This window comes from Anser anser (assembly GCF_964211835.1).
Source record: "Anser anser genome assembly, chromosome: 2".
Taxonomy (NCBI): domain Eukaryota; kingdom Metazoa; phylum Chordata; class Aves; order Anseriformes; family Anatidae; genus Anser; species Anser anser.
This window is the reverse complement of record NC_139721.1, coordinates 159,239,735-159,258,166: the sequence shown is the minus strand read 5'-3', so window position 1 is coordinate 159,258,166 and position 18,432 is coordinate 159,239,735. Positions and strand designations below refer to the sequence as shown.

The window sequence follows — 18,432 nt, the reverse complement described above, 5'->3', positions numbered from 1 at the left end:
CACGTTATTCCAAAACCTAACCTGGAATGACAGTGCAACAAAGAGCAAAAAGAAAAAGGAACAAACAAACAAACAAAAAACCCACTTCTTCCACTTCCCCCAACAGCTCTTATGTTTGCCTAGCTTTAGTGTTATGATATGGAGCAGCAAATTAAGTTAATTCTCTCCCACAAACATACTCTCTAATTAGTGACTGCTGTTTCTAGACTGAATAAGCTGTAAACATGGAAATGTTCATCTTCAATGAAAGGTAAACATGTACAATCGTGCACATACTTGTATATAAATGCAAAGAGACATATACTTTAGTTCATATACTTTATTTACATAAAGTATTTGATTTAACGGGATCATCTGCAGTTAAATCTTTCCATGGTGTTTTTATCAGTTGATAAGAAGAAAGTACCTCTATCTAATTTGCTTTGGAGGTGGGGAATAAACTTGTAACATCACTATAGAATTACGAATATGTATATTATTATAATCATTCATTAAGACATGTAATGATGACATATTATGATTATAATAATACACAACCCCCACCTCACTATAGCCTCCTTTAAGGTAATCATAGAGGACTATAATGTCTCCCCTGAGCGTTCTTTTATCCAGGCTAAACAACTCCTGTTCCCTTAGCCACTCCTCATAAGACTTGTTCTGTAGACAATTCACCACCTACGTTGCTCTTCTTTGGACGTGTTCCAGCACCTTGATGTCCTTCTTGTGGTGAGGGGCCCCAAAAATGGTTCTGAGTGGTAAACAGCCACTACTGAGTAAACACATCTGCTTTTAGAAGCCAAGGATCTCTGGGATGGCTCATTATTTGACTGGGAGGGCGCCTGGGATTTCTGGAGACCATGTGATATGTCAAGGAGCTGTGGGTGAATGTGAGATCAGAGCTGTACAAGTTGGCTCTGTAGCTCGGTGGGCAGTGACAGAAAAGAGAGAGGCTGGGAACATCGGAGGCATCAGAATGGCAATCCTTTTCCACCAGCCATGGCACCTGCTGAAGGTGGGAAGCAGGGAGGTAGCATCCAGCTGCCTCTGCAAAGATCCAGCTCCTAAAAAGCCATTTTTAGCAACTCCATCTTTGCTTCACCATCTTGTCATTGAACTTCAGAAAGCATCCCATTCACAAACCAATTGCCGTGCGCTTTGTTGACCATTCCCATCTCTGCTTGCTTCAAAAAATCGTAATTGTTCAGTTTGAAAAACAATTTTAAGAAGTCAGCATTATTCAGAGAGACTGAACCAAACTTGCTGCCCATCCAACCCCTCTAAATCCCTGGCTAATATTTCACAGGACTGGATTCACCTTTCCGTGCTCCCTCGGTTGGACTAACACGACCAGACCTGCGAAGAACTTGGGAGCCCTCTGCGGACAAAAAGAGGGACGGAGCCCGGATCCTTCAGCAGATCCGGAGCTCCATCTAGTGTCAGATAGCCAAATGGCGAGGGAATGCGAATATATCCAGAATACACAGCTTTTCATAGAATTACAGAATCATTAAGGTTGGAAAAGCCCTCCAAGCTCATCTGGTCCAACCATCCCCCTCCCACCAATGTCACCACTAAACCATGTCCCCAGGCACCACGTCCAACCTCTCCTTGAACACCCCCAGGAACGGTGACGCCACCACCTCCCTGGGCAACCCGTCCCAGTGCCTGACTGCTCTTTCTGAGCAGAAATGTCTCCTCATTTCCAACCTGAACCTCCCCTGGTGCAACTTGGGGCCATTCCCTCTCGATCTATCACTGGTTATCTGCACGAAGAGGCCGACCCCCAGCTCCCCATACCTTTCTTTCACGCAGTTTCAGGGAGCAATAATGTCTCCCCTGAGCCTCTTCTCCTGACCAAACAACCCCAGTGCCCTCAGCCGCTCCTCATAGGACGTGTGTTCCAGGCCCTTCACCAGCCTTGTATCATTTTTCAAACTATAATCGATGTCTTCAAGAATGCCAAGCGATTTGTTGACAGTGCTGCTGGGGCTGAGCATCTCTGAGTCAAGGGCAAAGCTTTGGTCCTTTAGTGGAGAGCACAGCATGAGAAGTCAATCAGAGCAAGGCTGAGTGCTTGGGTTTCCTCCTACAGACTTTGGTATCTTGGGTACATTCCACAGAGCTACATTTTAAAGCAAAACTATAAAAACATAGGTACCCAAGGCCAAATTACAGTTCTAAAAATCTCTGTACAGAATAGGCCAAAACTCCATAAAGAACAGTTTCTATTTTGTTTTGTTTTTCAATTATTCTTCTGGTTCCTAGAAACACTTAGCTTTCACTTGTTAAGGGAGTTTTAGCCTTCCTCAGCTAATCCAGATCCCAAGCATGACAGCTCTTTGGCATCTCTTTGACATCCTTCTCGGAGATTCCTAGTGGGCTGTAGATGTTCCCAGAGGCCACCTAATGATGCAGGATGCAGAGGGGAGGCAGGAGTTCAGATCTTCCTTTGAACAAATAGCATTTTCCAGCTGTTTTTATAGCACTCAGGCATCTGGGGAGGTAACCCAGCGCAGCTGACTCCTAAGTCTGTCTGTTCTCAAACTGACCTTTTCCAGCGAAGCTGTTTTGTCCCTGGCGGTGTCCTCTCCTGTGCTGGGGTGCTCCTTTCATTCTCCGAAGCAGTGACTTTACACAGAGAAGAAAAAGTTGCTGAGCTCAATGTGAGCCAAATTTGAGGTTATTTCAAATGATTATGACGGATGTACAAAAATTTCCTTGCAAGACCCATATAGACAGAGGTCAGCAGCACTATACTCAGGATTTGTAAAGCAAAATTGATTTTATGTCCAGTGGTATTTGTTTACTGTGTGCAAACACAGCCAAGTAAATAACTGATTTTGTGCTTAGTTTTCATTACTGAGAAATTAGGAAAAGTTTAAAATTTAAGTCAAAGTCAAATGTGAATGTATCTGATTTTTTTTCCCCATTTGAAAGGCTGTATGAGGTTTCATTTAGATTTAAAGCTCTTCTTGCTCTCCAAATCTAAAGGCTCAAAATTTCCAAAGATTTTAAAAGACAAAGTAAAATGAAAATAATTTTTGTATCGATTTCCTACTCTAAGTTTTAAAGAAAATTATTCAATATTTTAAAATGAGGGAGACAGTTTTTTACTTTTAATTTGTGTGTTTAATCAGCTGAAATAACTTGACGAACTTAGCAATGTTTCACCCAGTCAGTCAATTTGAATCTTCATTTTTCAAACAAATGTCCATTCATCTCAAAGAATACAACACATTAATATAAAGACACAAGCACTTTTTTTTCTTTTTTTTTTTTTTTTCTTCCTTTTTTTCTTTTTCTCCCCAGTTAATAGCTTCAAAATAATCTCTTGGGTCTGTCCATTTATTCTACACCCCTCTTCTTCTGACCTGCCCAAAACGACTGACGTATTATTCCTATGTGTGAACTTTTTCATTGCTAGGAGTGGTTCTTTAGATCTTTTAGGTCTTAAATAACTCAGGCAGTACTGTGAATGGTGGAAATCATAAAGGATGCTTTTTTTTTTTTTTAATGAATATGAGCTGAAAAGGTTGAACTCTTATGTGGCTTCTGCGATTTTTAATAAGGTTTGGTCTCATATGCTGTTCCTTTCTCTCTTTCCTTCAACAGAGAGCATTAATAATGTCATGTTCAGCTATATGATTCCCTATTGTTATTAAACTGCTTAAAAAGTAATGCTATTCAGCCTCTGTTTGTCTTGCTTTGTCAAGGGTGGCTGGAGTGGGACATTGGATTTAAAAGCTTTTGGGGGAAAATGGTCAAGAGCACATGTGTAGACAGGGATCATACGAGTCATTTTTCCATGAAACCACTGAAGTGCCTCCAGAGTGATTTTATTTTAAGAAACAACATACAACTAATTTCAGCACTGCATTTTGCTGTCACCACATGGATTTTGTTGCAGCATCTGGAAGTTATTAGAAGGACTGATTTCTACTTCTCCAAGTATAGATTTTATTTTATTTTTCTCAGAGCTAATCAAAACCATTTTCCTCGTCATTTGTTTTTTAGAGTAAGGGGAGAGTTCAGGCAAAAAAAAAAAAAAAAAAAAGTGGATGTCTAATGTCACTGAAAACATCCAGAACTATCGCTGAGGTCTCCACAAGGCAGACAGATGTGGCACTGCAGTGAGGAGGTTTTGTGTCCTTTTGGAGCAGCAGCTGGAAGCCAGGCAGAATGTCCTTGGGTGACTCAAATAGAGCCAGATGTCCATCCGTAGGCACTTGAATTGCTCTTTAAGTACTTGTCTGGGGAAGAAAAATATATATATATATATTATTTTGTGATATTTGTTGTGGGAATACTTCCTTTTTGGTTTTGGCTTGAGGGTTTTAATGGAACATTTAAACCAGCACTTAAACTTTTTTCTCCTGAAAGAAACAAACAAAATGCACACCACAGTCAAATGATAATAATAGAAGGACGCTATATTTAGTTGTAGAATATATAATTCAATTTTAAAGCACAGTTTTTGTCTTCGGGTTGCTTTGGAAGTGGAGTGAAGAGGAAGGGACACAGTTACATTACAAACAAAATCTTTTGCTGCTGTGCTGTGACGACTTTCTGGTAATTTTTTCACTGAAGGCAACAATCTCCACTGCCTTCAGATGCAGCTTCAGATACTGCCTTAGAAACAAGTTCACGCTTTGAAGTACAGTTTTGAGCAATATGTAGTCCATAGACTGTCTCCCCAAATATCACCTTTTTACTCTGGTTGCAAATGCAGGGTTCAACGTACGCGTGAAGGCTTTCCATGGATGGGGCACCCTTTCACAAAAGCCACCGCCCAGAGGACAGTAAGATCTAGTGATTGCCTTTTGTTATCAGGTCAATTGATTCTGCACAATCAACGACAAAAACAACAAAACCAGTGTGCGACTCCCTCTCTGACACTTTCATCTGTTCTTTGCTCCTTTGTCACAGGACTGTCATTAATATTTATGCGCCAGCAATCATTCAAGATTTGGCCTTGTACCAGTGATGACCAGGTTTATAGATGTGCACGACACAGATGTTTCTTCTTTCTGCATTTTTACTGGTATAGGTAAACACTACGTAATAAGTTACATAATAAGGATTATCCTTTATTGGTTTTTTAAGTTAGTCCATGTGATTTCTGTGAGCAAGTGAGTGTTAATAAACCAGTTAATTATTTTCTTGAACCTTTCCAAGCTCAAATAACCATTCCAAGTGCTTAAGTTATCTCAGTGTTGCACATATGCATATCACTTACATTCTAACATCTTACACTATTTAGCCTAGAGCAAGAAAATTAACATGTTAACATTAACATGTTCTTTGTTTTGCATGGCTTTCCATTCATGGTATGCTTATACTTATCATACAACATTTGGCATCCATCTTAGACATTTACACATAGATTTTTACAGAGTCCAAAATTAGGTTTTTAAGTGATCTGCTCAAGGTCAAATACAAAAGTTGACAAGTAATCCAACCAGTTAGAGCAGATATGAATGAAACATTTTAGGCATGAAAATGTTCACTGGGAAACACAGATTCATGTCAGCCAAGGCATTTTCAGAAAGTGAATTTTTCCATTTCAGTATCTCTTATTACCAACATATTCCAGTGTCATTTGTTTCCCAAAATAAACCTGCAAAAACCTGCTCTTGTGATTTTCCGGGAACTTAAAGGAAAAAAAAAAAAAAAGAGAGAGAGAGAGAGAGAGGGAGAGAATTAATAAAACCTAAGCAAACTATTGCTACTTGTTCTGATCTTTTAAAGCTGTATTTTTTGGTTCATCAGTATATTTGAAAGGGAAAAATAATAATAATAAAAAAAACAATGAACAGTCAAACAAAAAGGACAACCTGAACGTCTTCTCTAGTTATAAGAACTAAAAAGAAGCTTCAAATTTTCCATTTCATTTTCCTGACACACACACTGCTTTCCTTTTCTTTCCTAACCACCACCACTTGCTCACTTCAGTAAGAAATTCAGGCATCAGCGCCCTGTCAGAGGCAAGACCTTTGTCTCCGTACAGGCAGATGAGTTCAAACCAGCACAAAGCCGCTAATGAGAGGCGATGCCGACCCACCTGCTTGTCAGCAAGTACTGCAGAAGACAACGTACAGGGCTAGCACCCTGAGTAGCATCAGGGGACCCTGCATGGGCTGCCTCTATAACCAGCTCCTTTAAAGGTCACCGGTTATTTTTGCCTTCTTTTTCCCATAGCTCCTTGAACTCTCTGCTGCATAAATCTCTTTTCAAGTCACCATTGTAGCTGGCACACCACACACACTTGGGCCCACACCACCCCTCAGACTCTTTAGGCCAGAGTAGTTTCACATTTAGCTGCCACAAAAGAGGACAGTCTTCCTGTTGCTGCTTCGTGTTTCATGAAATGTCTTTTTAATTACAGTGATTCTACCTCAGTTGCTTTTCCGCTATAATAAGCCCTCTACTGCCAGGAGGAGAAACAGTAATAACAACAAACCCTGCATTAGGAGGAAACATTTCAGTCCTTGATACAAAGCTTGCTGCCATCTATTAATTAACCGAGGCCACAGGAGCTGTTTTCGTTGTTCTTGAATGAGAATTGTATTTACAAGTGATAGCTCTATCCTTTGTAATTGGAGGCTGCAGAAATAACCTACTAATCACCTGATCATTTCAACCTGAATTAAGGTGGTGATGTTTCCAAGAAAAGATCTGAGGATGTGTTCCCAGGCCAGACCTGTACTCAGGGATGTAATCATTTATCTCTTCAGCATTTGTATATCTGCCTGAAGAGCGGTTCTAAGAATAAACTAACAATGCAGAAAAGCCTGGATCGCTTTATGCATTCACCTTTGCTTACCTTCTGCTTCTATTTTATTTGATTTGCTGGTTGTTATAAATGACTGAGTCCCAAATAGGATTACAATCAGAGTTTACAATTTATTAAACGAATAGAGGCAAGCAAACAGCGCTGGGTGCGCCGGGAGTCTCTGCTCCACCGGGACGCACACCCGTTACGTAAGGCATCTACTTTTTTATACTCCTAGGCTAATACATATTTATTACTACTTCTAGAAGAGGCAGGGTTATTATAATTGGTTTCCCAAATCCGATGTCGCCTGCTTATCAGTCTCTGTTACTTTCTCAGGGGCCGTTCGAACAGGGAGACAGGGAGGCTCATATTTTCCTCCTTATCTCGTGGTCCAGGGAGACAGGGAGACAGGAAGGCTCTTATTCTTCCTCCTTATCTAGTGGTCTCTTGGCCGGCTATCAGAAGTTACTGCACATCCGTGCAAAGTCAGCAGTTTTTCTCCGAAGAAATCCCTTTGTTCTTTTCTCGCCTAAACCCAGGCCTCAATGTTAACCCTTCAAAACCCCTTAGTGGCACGAATTGCTGGACCATTTCTTACAATTCCTCCCTTTTTTTTTTTTTTTTAATCATCAATTCGTGTCTCTCCTTCAACCTTTGTCAGTAACAATTGGATTTCATCAGTCAGTTCTCGGGGTGTCCACTTCTTAAGCATCATTATCGACACGTCACCTTTTCTCTCCACTGAAGTCATCACAAATTGGGTGCTATTTATTACTCGCCGTATCAACAACGTAAAGCAAGGTATCATACAAGGTATAAACAATAATGTCATTACACCACATAAAAATAAAAACAGCATCCTTTTAACCCATGGTTCACCAGGCAACCATGAAAAGAAATCCCAATCCATACCCTTCCAAGTTTGTACTGGGACGTGGGCTAACTTTCTAATTTCCTTTGTTATCTGCTTGACCACTTTTCCATTATCATCAATCTGTAGACAACAATTAGAATCGTTCAGTTTTCCACATACTCCCCCTTCTTCTGCTAGTAAATAGTCTAAGACCATTCTATGTTGGAATATAGCATTTCTCATTTGAGTGGATTGGTCAGCCAAAAGATCCAAGGCTGTCGCTGTTTGATTTGTTACAACTTCGAGGATAGCTTGCAACCTAATTATTCGGTTCAAATTATAAATAGGTTCTCGGGCTCCTGATATCAACTCATTTGGGTTCCAGGTGGCTGGCCCATAATGCTGTATGATTCTTTCAGGAGGCCATTCATCCTTTCCCCATTTTTGGGCACTACCCCCGGATAAGGAAGTATCAATAGATCGTTTTACTCTGTTCAGGTCATCATATAATCTTATTCCTAAATGATTTCCTTGTGTTTGTGACAATAAAAAGAACAAGGGTCTTATGTACCCCCCATAGCATATTCCCGACCAGTTTCCAGGTAGCCTCTTGTAAGCATGTTTGCCACACACCCAATAATGTCCCTTTAGGGCCCACGTCCCGTTTGGAAAATGACCATCCCATCCATCTTTACCCTTTGGGGCGTGATAATACAGAGTGTCCTTGTTACCGAGTGGTCCTGTTACAATGTCTGCCCCGTTTGTACTCGTATATGCACGCTTCCAAGCTCCCACGTTGGGTTTCCACTTACAGTCACAATTCAGTTCTCTTTGGCGACCTGTCATATTATAAGCCTTTTTCGCCGTCCAATCTTGAGAGTGTGGGAAGCGCCTTCAATCATGGGGTTGGGCCCGCTTTCAGAGCTTGTGTTACCATTCAGCCCTTCAGGGTGATCCAGCTCCTGGAAAAACTAATCACAATTTTATTATGGGTTTAAAAGGTTCTCATGTTATTTTTCTCAGGACAAACTGATCTTGGTGAGGGAGAAGTCCGGTCGAGGCACTCTCACTCGGCGGTCAATACCCATAGGGGTTGCCTCCCTCGGTAGACCATACACGCCGCAGTGGAGGGTCCTACCCCGGTCTTGCCTTCTCCCTTTCCTCCCTTCAGACTTGTCCTCTTTATCCAGTGCCCTTAATTCATGCAGAACCTCATTGCTGGGATATCAGTTCCTCTTTAGTCTCAGTTTCAGTTCCCCAGGAGTGGACTCAACCCTCCAGGCTTCGGTAGTTATTGGTCCTTTTATTCTGGATGCGTGGGTCCAACCCCTTCTTGCTGTTCTCACAGCTGTTTCAGTAGTAAGTAAAACAAGGTACAGTCCCTCCCATCGGGGGTTCAATGATTCTTCTCTCCAGGTTTTTATTAAGACCTTGTCTCCTGGTTGTATTTTATGAATAGCAAATCCTAAAGGTGGTGTCTGAGTCATCATCCCAATTTATCTTATCTCCTGTAATCTCCTTCCAATGGTAATTATGTATTTCTGGATACTATGATCCTCAACTACATTGTTCCCTAGGGGCATCCCTTGAGAATAAGGCGTACCATATAACATTTCATATGATGATAACCAGTCTCACTGTGTGGTTTAGTTCTTATGTTTAAAAGTGCCAATGGTAAGCATTTCGTCCAGGGCAGCTGTGTCTCGATCATTAACTTAGCCAATTGTTGTTTTATTGTTTGATTCATCCTTTCTACTTTCCCTGAGCTTTGTGGGTGCCACGGAGTGTGGTATTCCCACTGAATACCTTTCAAGGGGTACATCCTTCGAATATTCACGGCTGGCGTATGTTCGATTATTTCCACACAATTGTGTTCCAATGGTCCTTCTTCTGGAACAGTTCCTAGAAATACTGCTGGATATAACAGGTTAGTCGTTTTCAAGGTTATGTCATCTTGTTCAGTTAGTATTGCCTGATATTTCATCATCCGGCTGGGTGATAACCAGTGCCCCCCCCCCTTTGTTCCAAAACGGTTGTTACCATATGTGGTCCAAAAACTTCAATACGTTTTCCCATTTGAAGGCAAATAATTTTCTACTATCTTTATCAAGAGGTATGCAAAAGAAGGCATCCTTTAAATCTATCACGGTAAACCATTTATATTTCTCTTTCACAGATGTTAACAATGTGTAAGGATTAGCTACTACCGGGTGAATATCCTTTGTTATTTCATTTACTGCTCTAAGATCTTGTACAGATCTATACTCGCCATTCGGCTTCTTTACTGGAAAAATTGGAGTATTGTATTCCGATTTACATTCTTCCAGAATCTGATATTTGAGAAATTTGTCAATAATTTTCACTATTCCCGTGCCTAGCTTCTATCTTAAGTGGATATTGTTTGATTCAAACAGGTTTGGCTCCTTCCTTTAATTCCACCTTTACCAGTTGTGCCAGTTTCGACTTCCCTGGTACATCTGTTTCCCGTACTGTTGCTATAACTGCATTTTCTACTTCTCTTGGAATATTAACAAAGGGTTTATCTTTGATCATTAGGATTTGGCCTACTTTGGACTCAGGTACCTTCATTATTAATTCTCCATCCTCAAAGGTTATTGTTGCATCTAATTTGGCTAATAGATCCCGTCCCAAGAGTGGCATCGGGCATTCTGGTACATACTAAAATTTATGGGTTAGTTCCTCACCCCCAAAACGCAAATCAAGGGGTCGTAAGAATGACCATTCTTCCTCTTTCCCTGTGGCTCCAATTATTGTAGTTGTCTTAGTTCCTAATCGTCCTTTTAAACTATTTAACACTGAATATGTTGCTCCTATTACATTTACAGCCTAATTAACACAGAGAAAGAAGCTCCCATAACCAACAAAAAATTCAAGCCTGTCTTCGTTTCCTAGCTTTATTTCAACTAGTGGACCTGCTAGGGTAGATGCCCCAGGTCCCCATCATTCCTGACTGTTGTAAGTTTGTCCTGCAGCCTAAGACAATTTCTTTCTGATATCAGGGGCTGATTGCCCTGGAAAGAGGTTAGCCAGTTGCCTCTCTCTTTTTTTTTTTTTTTTTTTTTTTTTTTTTTAAGCCAGGTCCATTTTTTTTTTTTTTTTTTTTCATTGCATTTCAAAGTTGGTCCAGAAATTCAAAAATTCCATAAATTCCATAGGGGTTTCTTTTGGACCTTCTTGGAACAGATTCTCAATTCCCAATAGCCAATTTAACCAGATTTTAGTATTTACATAATTTCCGGGGTGATTAGGGTCTCAGTGAGGGGGTCGGTCAGGGGAATGCAATCGTTGAAAGTTCCCTGAGCGGTCCCATTGGCAATCTGAGCTCACACAGGAACTCAGGTTGTTTCAAAAGTTAGCTGCTTTTCTGTTTCCACGACAACTCTCTCGGACCCATCACGGTCCCCCTGCCCCAGAGGGCTCACACCCGCGATTTAGAGATCTCAGCCTCGGGTTGAGACGGAACTATTAACATTCCTACATCCTCTTCCCCTGCTCATTCAACTTCAAACAGCTCTGTTAAATACTACATGCCACACAACCTTTAACACCTTCAACAACCCTTTTAACACTTCCTTTATCTTTCTCCAGCCCGTACTTTTCTAATGCCAACACCAAAGGCTCAGTCAGGGGCCAACTTAATTCCAAACCTTTTCCCTCCAACATGCTGAAACAACATATCACTATACAACATTTCATCCTATTTTCCTTCTCTCCTCAAAAACATTAATTGCAAGACACTGTTATAGTCGATTGATCCATAAAGTGGCCATTTAGTTTATATAGTGGCCACCATTGATTGCAATACTTAGTGAAAGTCCTCTTGCTTTCTGTGCCCCCATTTCTAACAATATCCTTCCAATGTGCCAATATGCACCCAAGGAGGCTTTTTCTTTTTTAGGACGTCTTTTTTTTTTTTTTTTTTTTTTTTTTTTGGATTTTCCCCTTTTCCTTGATTTCCCATTCCCTTTTATTTATTTATATTAGTTACTGTCCCTTGTTTCAATTTCCACGCAAACCTTTTTATTGCAGGTTTTTACTATCTTTTCCTAATCTTCTTCCCAAATGTCCCAATTCTCTGGGATTAAACTCTTCTTTCCACATACAAACTTTACTATTTCAGATTATTAATGAGCCCCATTCCAATCATAAATCCACAGGACTTCGGAAAAACACCTGAAGCACTCGGCCTTCTGTCTTCTAGACAAACAATAACACCTTTTCCACAAAATTTACATTTCAATAAGACCGAATTTCAAGCCAAATGCTAATTTTTCTCATGCACTTTGTTAGTAAGCCTACACAAAACAAGGAATCACTCCTGTGTATCCGTCAAGATGGGGGTTTAAAAAGGTATTGAGGCCTAAATAAATTCGCTCTCCCCCTTCTTACCGAATTCCCAGGGCTCAGGCCCGAACCACCAAAGAAGTGACTCTCCGTTCTACCACTTTGATAATCAGTCAGCCCCCCTCCCCCGATACTTGGGAAACTGACCGAACACCACCGCGAATATACCCAAACTTCTAAACTGTTACTTAGATAATGCTCCCACCTTCCTCCTTGACACAGTCAAAACATTTAAGAACAAAACAGGATTACAAGATGCACCACCGGGGGTGGATTGTTAGGATATAGAGGTGGTAAATTATCTAATGGCTCCCATTTATCCTCTTTTTCTTTTTCCCGTTTTTCTTCTCCTTCTTCAAACTCCTCCTCTGTTTTTAGTGTAAATACTGAGGCTGGAAAAGGACGTGAGATCCTGATCCATAACCTTGCATAATCACTTTCCTCCTGACTAAAAGGTTCCTTTGAGTTAACATGTAGATTTAAAGCCTGGCAAACCCAGTCTTCAAAAGATCCGAAAATAGGCCAAAAGACGTGTGGTCTTAAAGGCTCCTTTGGCCATTCTATCATACAATACTGAATCATTTTTACTTTGCTTTTTCCTTTTCTGGGGCCCCTATCGTTCCAATTTCTAATCATTATCCCTAATGGACTTTCTGGTGGTATGTCTGGTAATTTGCTCCCTTTTCTCTGGTCCCGGGTCTTCAATTTTGTCTGACCCATCTAGGAATTTTACTGTGGCAATTCCTACAGCCCTTGGTTGCCTTAGTGAGAGTGTCTTGCAGGGGGTTTAGGACCTATCACCCACCCACGAATCCTATAGGAATCGCTTCGGTCCTTCACCGGCCAAGTCCCTCGCGGGAGATTGGAACCGCGGTTAGAAGACCTCCACAATCGCTTCGGAACTACGTTCCGTCTCAGTCACACTCTCACACACACAGGCAACCGAAACCCACCCAACCGAACGGTATACACATTAAATACTTACGACTCCGTCGTCTTCGTTCGGATCTTCGCGCGCAGAATTACGGGCAAAATATAGTGCTGCAGCCGGCAAAGGGAGCTCATAAAAAAAATCTAAATCTTTGCTTGCCCTTATTCAGGTTCAGGATGGTGTTAGCCCCGACCTGACTCGAACAGGAGCCACCAAATGGTGGGGGCGCCCCTCCTAGATCAAGTCAGAATTCAGGAACCAAGACCATCCCGGACGAGCCCCCAATTGTTATAAATGACTGAGTCCCAAATAGGATTACAATCAGAGTTTACAATTTATTAAACGAATAGAGGCAAGCAAACAGCGCTGGGTGCGCCGGGAGTCTCTGCTCCACCGGGACGCACACCCGTTACGTAAGGCATCTACTTTTTTATACTCCTAGGCTAATACATATTTATTACTACTTCTAGAAGAGGCAGGGTTATTATAATTGGTTTCCCAAATCCGATGTCGCCTGCTTATCAGTCTCTGTTACTTTCTCAGGGGCCGTTCGAACAGGGAGACAGGGAGGCTCATATTTTCCTCCTTATCTCGTGGTCCAGGGAGACAGGGAGACAGGAAGGCTCTTATTCTTCCTCCTTATCTAGTGGTCTCTTGGCCGGCTATCAGAAGTTACTGCACATCCGTGCAAAGTCAGCAGTTTTTCTCCGAAGAAATCCCTTTGTTCTTTTCTCGCCTAAACCCAGGCCTCAATGTTAACCCTTCAAAACCCCTTAGTGGCACGAATTGCTGGACCATTTCTTACACTGGTGAATATTTGCATCAAGAGCTGCAGATTTAGCAGCCAGTGTAAATGGGAGTGTTGTTTTATTATTTCCTTAGTAACATCTCAGACAAAATTCATGGCCTCTTAATGGCAAATATTGTAGTAAAATATGATTGTTTAAAAAGTTTTTATTCATATTGGAGAATAAGCCTTTCAGCATGGAAATAATTAAATAGAGAAATGCATATTTATTTAAATGCATAATTTAACAAATTTAAGATATATATATTTAAAGCTTAAGAACATAGAAAAACAGCTGTACGGTTCAGCTCAGAAACATATACAGCCAATTATGTATTTTTTTTTTTGACAGTGGCCATAACAGAAAATTCAGGACAAGTATGAGAAGACAACAACTATGCAGAGATTCTTCCAAGAAAGCCTGGCTGACTTCCAGCAATTTGCAGCTTAGTGACTTCAGCAAAATGTTCTCGGCCACAGTGGTCAATGACTTGATTATTTGTTACGCAAATCAATCATTTTAAACACAACATATTAGGTTTAGCCAGTCACCTTTGAATACTTGGTGACCCTTCCTGGACCCCTAAATTGGCAAGTGGCTGCTACTAAAAGCAGGTATTTGTTAAGTATGGCATGTGTAATGCCAATCTTTTTCATCTGCTTGTGTCATCAGCTACTCTGGTATTTAGGCAGCCTGTACACAAATGTTGAGTCTCCTTGCAGATCAGAACAACACTGGAGATTTTTTCCATCAACATTGTTACAAGCATTTTGTGATGGACTTCTTTTCCCATTTTCATTTTTGACAATTATATTTCCCTGGGAGAATAAATAATAATAATAATAAATAAATAAAAAGTAGGGAAGCAATCACTTTTGAGATATTTTCAGGTAAGCATTGTATTCTGCACACACACAAAAATAAAAACAAACAAACAAAAAACCTAAATATTGAAACGAATATTGTAATTTCTGCATCAGCAAACAAAGGCCAGAGTGATCAGAGGCTAAAATGTGTGATGTGCCTGAAGTCTTCTAAGTTATCAGTGTGCAAGAATTATTCACCTGTTTTCCAGATAACGAATCTGGGAGAATTAAAACCTTTTTTATAATCAATTAAATAACAGGAAAAGAGTGAATATGTGTAAATGGTGAGCTGCTCACCATGTTCGTCACTAAAAACTAGATATTATGAATATAAGTGGAATTAATTATCCACGTTTAAGAAGAAACTGATGGTTTTATGTTCTCCAACCCAACTACTTTAATTCAGGGATTTTTACTGTGTTTGAAACATTGTGGGAGAAAGCAGAGTAAGGCAATCACAATTGTCTTTAAAAGAAAGGAAATTTTGAACAAGTAAGCAAAAACCCACAATCCCAGAATGTAAGCTTGTTCCCTGACTGTGCTTTGTGGCATGCTTATACCGCTTCTAAATGCTGAGCTGTTTTTTATGTAGTTTCTGTTCATGAGTTCCTGAGTATAGATCAGTCCTAATACTAAATTGGTTTTCATCTAGTTATTTTTTGTTGGTATTTACAGCAAGAATTTTCTCACCTCATTCAACTAATGCTGTGGTAAAAAGCTTAGTTCTTAGAATGCAATTGTGCATTACACTAGCTGTTGTGCAGTTCTCTCCAAATAAAATAAAATAAAAACCCTAGTGGTTAAATTACATTATTATTATTATTAATTTATTTAGTGTTGTTATATAATGGAAAAAAAAAAGATTTTGAAGCCTTTTCTCACATTGTTTTATTATTATTTTGTAATGTCTCCTAGAAAAATAAGAGTAACAATGGGCATACACTACACAATAACATAACTAGAAAACATCTTTCACACAAGCTTTATGATAAATAATAATATAGGTAGCTTTTTATCATCTGGAATTATTAATCTAGTAATGGTTGATTTCTTAGACACAGCTCAAATTAGGTAATTTGAATTGCAGAATTAGATCACATGGTATTCTGTTTTCACTACTTCTGTTTTCTTTATAAAATATATCCGGGATGTTCAAGTAACACTTGAAATTACATTCACGTATGCATAATATGTCATATTGCTGAGCTACAACAGCAACAAAAAAAAGATGTTTAATAGCAAAAAATGTAGCAAATAGTGATAAAATATCCAACTTTTTGTTCTGAAATATTAAGTTCTCAATCTCATATAAACAATTACTACAGCCTTAAATTTGACCTAGATGTTATTTTGGCTAACTGGTTAGCCAAAAGTTTAAACACTATTTTCACTTGGAGTCAAATCAAGATTTTTCTTTTATTTCCTTGTAAATGAAATCCTTGTCAAGATAGTAAAATTGCACTTTATCTTTCTTTCTTTTTCTTTCTTTCTTTCCTTCCTTCCTTCCTCCCTTCCTCCCTTCCTTCCTTCCTTCCTTCCTTCCTTCCTTCCTCCCTTCCTCCCTTCCTTCCTTCCTTCCTTCCTTCCTTCCTTCCTTCCTTCCTTCCTTCCTTCCTTCCTTCTTTCCTTCTTTCTTTTCTTTCTTTTCTTTCTTTCCTTCTTTCTTTCCAGTTTTCCTTCAGATCTGTTAAATTGTTGCACATTCACAAATTTTGCAACATAAAAGCTATTTGTCCCATTGGTCTCTTCCTGGGAGAGGTTCGTAGATTTTTCTTCTGGTGCTTATGAATCAGAGGGAGAAGTGATAATTACCTGGTGCCACCACACTTGTGCTAACCTGATATAAAAACCTAGCACTAATATTCCATATTATTTTTGTCATGGATTTTTCGTGATGAGAAATTATGCAACTAACAATTTGACCTCTTCTTTAATTATTTGTTTTGGTTATGATTTTAGCTAGATGTGTTATTTGAAATATGGTTTTCATCAAGTACCTAAAAGCAGGCATTTAATAAACCTTTGAGAGCCATAAGGTTTTTTGTATTTATATATTTAATCTCTTCTGGAGGGGAACAGTCATTTATAGTAGAAAAGGAAAGAAGGAAGAAAGGGAGGAAAAGGGGAATAAAGAAAAGAGGAAACGAGAAAAGATTTCCCAGTAGTAGTTATCACATCCAAAGTTGATTTTCTTTTTTGTTGATATTTAATGCTTTCTTATTATTAGCCTGTCAAATATTATTTGTGAAACAGGAAACACTTCAGCTCGTAAGAATCTGAAGGGATTGTTGCTTCTTATATTTGTGCTGGTTTAGACTGTGCAGTTACTTACATGTGTTTCTCAAGGTAGCGTTCAGGGAACACACTGAAGAATCCACTCTGACAAATTTTAGGCTAAGGCTAAGGGCATGGTCTCCCTAGGTACCCCTGTAGTCAGTAGAAAAGGTGGGGGGAGAGAGAGAGAGAGAGAGAGATGTCCGTCCGCGGAGCAGAAACCTAGCTTTGGCATTCTTAGGGGTTAAGTCTCCTTAGAGGAAAAAATTATAAGGCTTTCATCCAAAATTAGTGTAAATGGAAGTGTGCATGTATATACATATACGTATATTCAACATTTCTCCTTCCATAGGCCAAATATGTCTGTGGAAGCACATGGGCTGGTGTTGGCATTTTTACATAGATACCAAAATAGTTTTATTTTAAACCTAGGGACTGATGGCCCTCCTGCTTTCCTGTGGTAGTTAATTTTTAGGCAACCCGTTAAATAAATAAATAAATAAATAAATGAATTTCTGAGCTAAACGCTAGTGCTCTGTTGCTTATAGATTTTGCTGAAAGACCTACAAGAAAATTTCATCCCTTTAAGACTTTATTCTGTCCCATCTGAGGGCTGTGACTCAGAAATGTTTAACTAGAGGTTTTTGCACTCACAGAAATTGAGTTAAATAATTTCCCCCTACGCACAGTTTGCAGCTTGCTTGGCCTTGAGCATACAAAGTTTCCCTCTCAGGAAAGCTTGTGGTTCCTGTTATGATTTCATTTTTCTTTAGTTTTCCTTTTCCAAAATGCCAGTACTCAGAATAATGAGTCTCTAGGGGGTAGATCACATAAAAGATTTCTGTGTTGGATTCATTTAGTCAGTACAGTCAATGGCACACAGAATCTAATTGGTCTGATGCGAGAAAAAAAAAAAAATAATGCTTGAACATGCCTGTTTTTCTTCTTTCTTTACAAATAAAGTTATGGCACGACTAGCTCAGCTGTACATATCTACAGTATGAAAAAGAATGAAGGTGAGAAGTGTCATATTTCTCAGGATCAGTAATGATGGCCAGTACCTGAATATATATCAGAGTTGGGTCCTTATATTTATTATTTATTTTGCGTTATTTATTTAATAACCACTCATTAAATAAAATCAATGTGTTTGCATACTGTAGTCTTGTTCTTGGTTCTTCCTTACATTTTCCCGTGAAATTAAGAAATTGGCCAGCATGTCATACTTGTACATAAGGAGTTTACATCACACTCCTGCATCATCTTCTTTATATTGTTCCTCCTACAAGTAATGCTTCTCCTAGAAATTAAAATCTTCTTTGAATATGTCTGCACCCTTATCCCCTGAGAATACAAGGGCACATTGCTCTGAGCTAATTGGCTGGGTAGAAGCAGCACATGCATATGCTGTAGAGGAAAACTCCATGTTCCTCTCTCTACATCCACAAGCGTTGAAGGAAGTAATAAATCTACTTTTGCTCAGTCTCACTTCATTGAATCTTTGTCCTCAGTCCTGCCAGTGATGGGTTGGGAAGGCGTTTTTTTCAGAGCAGGGCTATCTGTGTGGTGTGAATATAGCA

The 18,432-nt window shown here is 39.6% G+C and overlaps 1 protein-coding gene across 4 annotated transcripts; it reads right to left on the bottom strand.

Annotated features, from left to right (window-relative positions):
* Window positions 1-6,878: 6,878 nt before the first annotated feature.
* Window positions 6,879-13,728, bottom strand: LOC310894860 (endogenous retrovirus group 3 member 1 Env polyprotein-like). Of its 4 annotated transcripts, none has more exons than XM_083825491.1 (3): window positions 12,979-13,728; window positions 9,435-9,542; window positions 6,879-8,599 (listed from the first exon to the last, which is right to left on the bottom strand). In XM_083825491.1, the coding sequence occupies exon 3, from the start codon at window positions 8,472-8,474 to the stop codon at window positions 7,398-7,400; it is 1,077 nt and encodes a 358-aa protein (XP_083681617.1). In that variant the 5' UTR covers window positions 8,475-8,599; window positions 9,435-9,542; window positions 12,979-13,728; the 3' UTR covers window positions 6,879-7,397. The 4 variants fall into 4 exon arrangements, with proteins under 4 accessions (XP_083681617.1, XP_083681618.1, XP_083681615.1 ...); XM_083825492.1 differs by having other exon boundaries at window positions 9,435-9,539; XM_083825489.1 differs by having other exon boundaries at window positions 6,879-9,542.
* Between the last annotated feature and the right edge of the window lie 4,704 nt (window positions 13,729-18,432).

Excerpts from the sequence above, each read along its gene's own strand:
- LOC310894860 (XM_083825489.1), bottom strand. The coding sequence starts at position 8,474 with ATGACAGGTCGCCAAAGAGAACTGAATTGTGACTGTAAGTGGAAACCC.